The sequence below is a fragment of the Abramis brama genome (genome assembly GCF_963993115.1).
Source record: "Abramis brama genome assembly, chromosome: 19".
Taxonomy (NCBI): Eukaryota; Metazoa; Chordata; class Actinopteri; order Cypriniformes; family Leuciscidae; genus Abramis; species Abramis brama.
In genome coordinates this window covers 18,012,429-18,018,311 of record NC_139981.1, presented here as the reverse complement: position 1 = coordinate 18,018,311, position 5,883 = coordinate 18,012,429, and the positions used below count along the sequence as shown (strand labels likewise).

General features: G+C 42.8%; 1 protein-coding gene across 1 annotated transcript; it reads left to right on the top strand.

Moving 5' to 3' along the window:
• The first annotated feature begins 1,071 nt into the window (after positions 1–1,071).
• On the top strand, positions 1,072–5,526 carry kcns3a (potassium voltage-gated channel, delayed-rectifier, subfamily S, member 3a). The gene is made up of 2 exons (XM_084093622.1): positions 1,072–1,215; positions 2,357–5,526. The coding sequence occupies exon 2, from the start codon at positions 2,445–2,447 to the stop codon at positions 3,951–3,953; it is 1,509 nt and encodes a 502-aa protein (XP_083949748.1). The 5' UTR covers positions 1,072–1,215; positions 2,357–2,444; the 3' UTR covers positions 3,954–5,526.
• The last annotated feature ends 357 nt before the right edge of the window (positions 5,527–5,883 follow it).

The following is a 5,883-nucleotide window of genomic DNA, read 5'->3' as shown; positions in this document are numbered from 1 at the left end:
AAACTTTCATGTTCACTTGTGTCTGTTCTGATTCGAATTGAGAATTTGCATCTTTAATATTAGGCATCTGTCTGTTGAAACTTTTACCTTGCTGAATTCGTAAACGCTTACTACTCTTACTAATTTTAAAATATCTTTCTATGGCAGAAATAGTAAGAGTAGAATGCAAGTATGCGGTTTTGAATTAAAGCACTGTCTCCTACCTGTTCTTCATCTCGTCGTATGTCACGCAATGCTGCCCTCTACAGTCAGTCCCGAGTTACGACGCTTCTGAGTTTTGGTGCTGAACATAAGTAACGACGTTGTACTTTATTGGACAATACTAGTTTATTTTCCTTTCTTACTCGAGTTACCTAATTGGTGGTAGTGAGATATTTAAAAATGCATGTTTTAAAGAGTCGTCTGCATGTACTCGTGACGGCCTCTAGAGGGCATCATCTGTCAATTCTTCTGTGCACGTGCGACAGGTGCTGCGAGAGGGAGAACATAACCTGCTTCTGAGAGAAGTGAACGTGTTGACGAATCACTCGCTGCTTACATGGTCTAATTACTTGACTCCTTAAACTAATTGCAATTTGTCTATGATTTTTTTGTGTTTGTGCATTTGTGTTGAAATTATTTCTAAATCTCATTACACACTTGATGCTTATCAAAACAGCTAAATGACGATTGATTCTTTCCCCTCAAACTTTTCAGAATAGCTTTTCTTGACTTTTCTTCTAACGGACCTCTATTGTCTTTTTCCTTAAACTCGAGGGATCGTTAATCTCAGTCTTTCATTAGTTTTCTAATCCTTTAGCTGCCCTTCACGGGTGGTCGAAGTATCTGTCTCTGTAGCCATCCCTTCGTTCTCCCATTATTTTTCACTCTTATCATTGTCCCTCCCGTTTCACCTCTAATGCATAAGGGGAAAAGCCGCACCGTGGAGCTTGAGAGGCGCGTCCTCAAACGCAAAGCGCAAGCGCGCTGCGCGCACTAGTTGCCACGGGCCAGTGACGCACGGACGCGCAGCTGCCCCGAGGCACCTCGAGTGCATTAGTGGCACACTATGTGCCAACTGTCCCACCCGACACAGTCCGCTGCGGGACATGGGGCAAATACTGCGTACGAGCGCACACCGGACACAGCTTGACCAAGGAAGGCGCTGGAGGATGGCAATATCCACACCAAACGTCTTTGCAGTCCACTGATACCATCAGAAAATAAAGAAAAGAGGTAAAATGTGATGTTTGCTTCACTGTAGTTTGGCTTACGCAGTGTTGTTTTTAAACTTGGTGCTGGAGTTCGAACGACTTGAACTACATCGTGCTGTTTTCAAGAAACTTCTTAACAATTATCCATATATGTCAGTCAGAAATATGGTGTTGTACCCAAATTTAACAGTTAAATGTTTTTAGGTCTAGTGTGTGAATGCTGTTTTTCTGTTGCAACCAAATATGAAATTGAAAATATTGAAATTATTACTGTACACATGTGAGGTTCAAAAGTCTGAACCAACCAACTTGAAAATCTAGAGTTCAAATAATTTAAAATTAGGAATAAAATGTAAAAAAATAAAAAATTAAAACAATGAAATGTTATGACATTAAATGAGGAAGAAATATTGAAGTGTCTGGCTATATGTCATCAAGTATTTGTGACATTAATCATGTCAGTATTTGTACAAAGTGTCAGAAGTTCTTGTAGAGCTCATGCAGCTAGAGTGCTGCTGTCAATAAAGCAGAAGAGTGACAAACCAAATACTTTTAAAAACAAAAAGTGTTTGAAAATACTTTTTTTGAAAATCATGTCACTTGTCGCTAAAATTAGTTTGCTGCTGTTTTTCTAAAAAAATAATAATAATTCAACTTTTCACTCAAAATTATGTTTTAAAATACAAGAGTTTTTGCTAGTGGTCTCACATTTAAACCGTATACTGTAAATGTTTCATCTCAAAATAAGAATTTCCATTTTACAAACCTTACAAAAGCACTGCATGTCGGGACGGTCAAGCATTCACCGAATGTCCTGAATTTCTGACGTGATTTTACTGAAGTGCCCAGCAGAACTGCTAGGAGAAAAAGTCAGTGATAGTGTTAAAATGCACATAATGATCACTGAGGATTTGTTTACGACACTGTAGAGAATCAATATCCATTAGCAGCTATAAAGGCTGATTTGGGCCCCAGAATGCTTTTATCCCATCACAGTTGTTACAGTTAGAAGCAGTCGGTCTGTCTCTCTGTCTGCGTGTCTGATTAAGTTTTTGTCTTGTCATAGAGTTGGGTACAGGACAGTAAACTGGCGAGTAGTACTGAAAAAAAAAAGTTTTCTTCTTAAAGTGCTAATCAGACATTTCTTTTCCTCCACTATATAGGCATGGATCCATAGCTGATCACTCTTAGCCTCTCCAAACCTGCTAAGCCCAACAGTCCCACTTACTCCTTCATGTACTGGCATCCATCATGCTGTATGGGCAGGTCCTGCACCGCCGAGGGCCAGAGGAGAGCTTCATCAACCTCAACGTTGGCGGCTTTAAGCAGCAAGTGGAACGGGTGGTCCTCCAACGCTTCCCCCACACGCGGCTGGCCCGATTGCTCTACTGCAGCTCAGAGGCCGCTATTCTCCAGCTTTGCGACGACTACGCCGCGGCCGACCGCGAGTATTATTTCGATCGCAATCCATCTTTTTTCCGCTATGTGTTGAACTTCTACCATACTGGAAAGATCCACCTGATGGAACAATTGTGTGTGTTTAGTTTTAGCCAGGAGTTGGAATACTGGGGCATCAAAGAGCTTCACCTGGACACTTGCTGCAGCAACAGATTTCAAGAACAGAAAGAATGCACAGGAGATCACGACTGGGGAAATGATGATGACCCGCCGAACCAGCTGCAGGACAGCTTAGACTCGTCCATGGAGGAGCTATCAGGATATGACAAAGACCTTGAAAAGTTCGAGGGCACCTGGTGCTCTGAGAACCGCAAAGAACTCTGGCTGCGACTGGAAAACCCTGGATATTCGTGTTCTGCAAAAATAATAGCGGTGTTTTCACTGAGTGTGGTACTGATGAGTATTGCCGCCATGTGCGTTCATAGCATGCCTGAGTTCAACGAGAAGGACGATAATGAGAAAGAGGTGGAGGACCCAGTGTTGGCTGGGTTCGAGACCTTTTGTGTCCTCTGGTTCTCCATCGAGTTCATCCTACGATTAGCTGTCACGCCATGTTTGCGCAAATTCCTGTGCAATGCGCTAAACATCATTGACTTTGCCTCTATTGTTCCGTTTTACGCCACGCTGGCCTTCGAAACCGTCGATGCCGAGGAAAGCGCGGAGCTTGAGAACGTGGGAAGGGTCGTGCAGATCCTGCGCCTCATGCGAATCTTTCGCATCCTCAAACTGGCGAGGCATTCGGTTGGGTTGCGTTCGCTCGGGGCGACTCTCCGTCACAGCTACAACGAGGTCGGACTCCTCATCCTCTTTCTCTCTGTGGGAATCTCTATTTTCTCAGTGCTAATCTATTTTGTGGAGAAAGAGGACGAGGAGTCGGAAATACAGACCATACCGGTGGGCTGGTGGTGGGCGACAATCAGCATGACCACGGTGGGATATGGCGACACGTATCCTGTCACGCTGGCTGGGAAACTTGTCGCCACCTTGTGCATCATCTGTGGCCTGCTTGTAGTCGCCCTTCCTATCTCCATCATCTTCAACAAGTTCTCCAAGTACTATCAGAGACAGAAAGCCCTGGTGGAGTCTGACCAGCTCCAGTCAGAGGATGAAAAACAGCCACATCTCAGCATGCCTTTTCTTCATATAGGAGACCTCTACGGCCAAAAGATGAATTCTCTGGCAGACAGCGCATCCTCCAAGAGTAGCGTTGGGAGCGAGGGAGACGCCACTGATGCTTCCAGTATTCAAGATGTTGAATTTGTCTGCCCTGCTAGGATGCCACAGGCCAACAAAGCAACATAAACGGCAATATGCACAACCTCAAATGAATGGAGCGAGAAGAAACTTAGGGCATTTTCACATATATAGATCGTTTGTTTTGTTCCGAAACAGGGACTTAATTTGTTACAATGTTGCATTTTCTTCTTGGTTCGGTTTGCTTTCACAAGGCAACATTTGAAGCGTAACAAAATATGTTTGCGCAAGTTACATGCGAGTAAAACTGTCCTCTTATTGGTCAGCGTTTCCTCTGTGTCATCCACGTGATTTTCCCCCCCCAAACCAGTTCAGCAGAAAATCCACCCTGCAAATGATTCTAAAGATTTAATTAGTCATATCAATCACTGTACTGATTGCCTACACCAAACACTGATCCCTAAACCTACCCGTCACTGTAACCTCAAACGTCACTGTTTCCTCAAATGAAATTAGCTGCTGGGCGGGATTCCCGCTGAACTGGTTTGGGGAAAAAAATCATGCGCGTCATCCATCAAGATAATTGAGAAGTTCACTCCATGAGCTTATTGTGGCTATATTTGTAACTGTCGAGACACACGCAAACACTATAGGAATGTAGCCGTCATTGCTGTTGTTAAATTATATACTACATTTGTATTAATACTGCAGAAAATTCTCCGCTCTCTGGGGATTGCCCAGCGCTGTCTAGAGGTTAACTGTGTCAAGACACAGTGACACACGCAAACACTATATGAATGTTATAATGCAACTAGAGCAGGAATCAAGGGACAGCATTCTCGCACGGAGAAGCGCATTCACACAACATTTTAAGAGGAACAGGTGCTCTTTTGGTTTTCAACTGCAATAACTAATGTCCTCACTCACAGAATCAGACACTACTGCTATTTATATAGCATTGGTACATTGGGTCGGATTGCTTTCACACCTCAAGTGAACCGCCCCAGAGGTCGCAATCGTTTGCAATCGGGCCGAGACCACCTCGTTCAGGCTTTCTCGGAGCGATTGTTTTGGTGCGGATCCGAGTGCGATTGCCGTGTTCACATATGCCTAAATGAACCGAACCAAGGGAGAAAACGCACCAGGTTCCGAAACAAACACTCAGGTGTGAAAGCACCCTTACTCTGACAGATCTGCACCATGTTGAGAAGAACTCTAAGACTCAAGGCTCTCAATTCTTACTGGGTAACTCCTGGACCTTCTATCAACAGCACTTTTTTCTTTAGTTCTCAGGGTGAAAACTTCTCAAGCTTTCAATTATTTATAGATCAGAACCTGTAATGGAAGCTATCTTAACAACAGCTCAGTGCTAACAGTAACATTGATACTCTATATACCCAATTAATAGCACTGACAGGTGTTTTTTATCCTTTGGGCAAGCTGTTCATTTAATTACAAGTCTTTTTGCAGTGCCTGTGGGAGAAGAACTATGCTTAAATGTTTTATAGGCAGTGACAGCATCTAAAATGCTGGACTTCAGATGGCATGTTGGTGTACACCATTCTCCCTTATGTGTCCATCAGAGAGGGAAGGACGGATAGATTGCATGCATATTTCAACGAGAGTGGAGAGAAGAAAGCAGGGAAGAGATGTTACAGTTGAATAAAGTGTTGATGTAAAGCATATTTGAGTCCCTTTGCTTCATTCTGAAATCACTGCATGGATAGCTGAAAGATCTTAAAGGGATAGTTCACCTAAAAATGAAAATTGTTATTATTCACACTGCCTCATGTCGTAGTGCACTATTCTCCGAAGAATGAAAACAAACAGGGTAATTTTTTTATATCACCATTCTTTAAAAATGTTCCCTCCAGTGAAGTATTAATTTGAGAACATCTGCACAATTTATTTCAGTGTTGAACCCTGATTTGTGAATGAATGTATAGAAATCTAACAAATTACAAATTCAATGACTCAACTCAATGACTCAGGCCTGCATGAAAATTCTTCAAAATATCTTTTCCTTTATTCTTTTTCA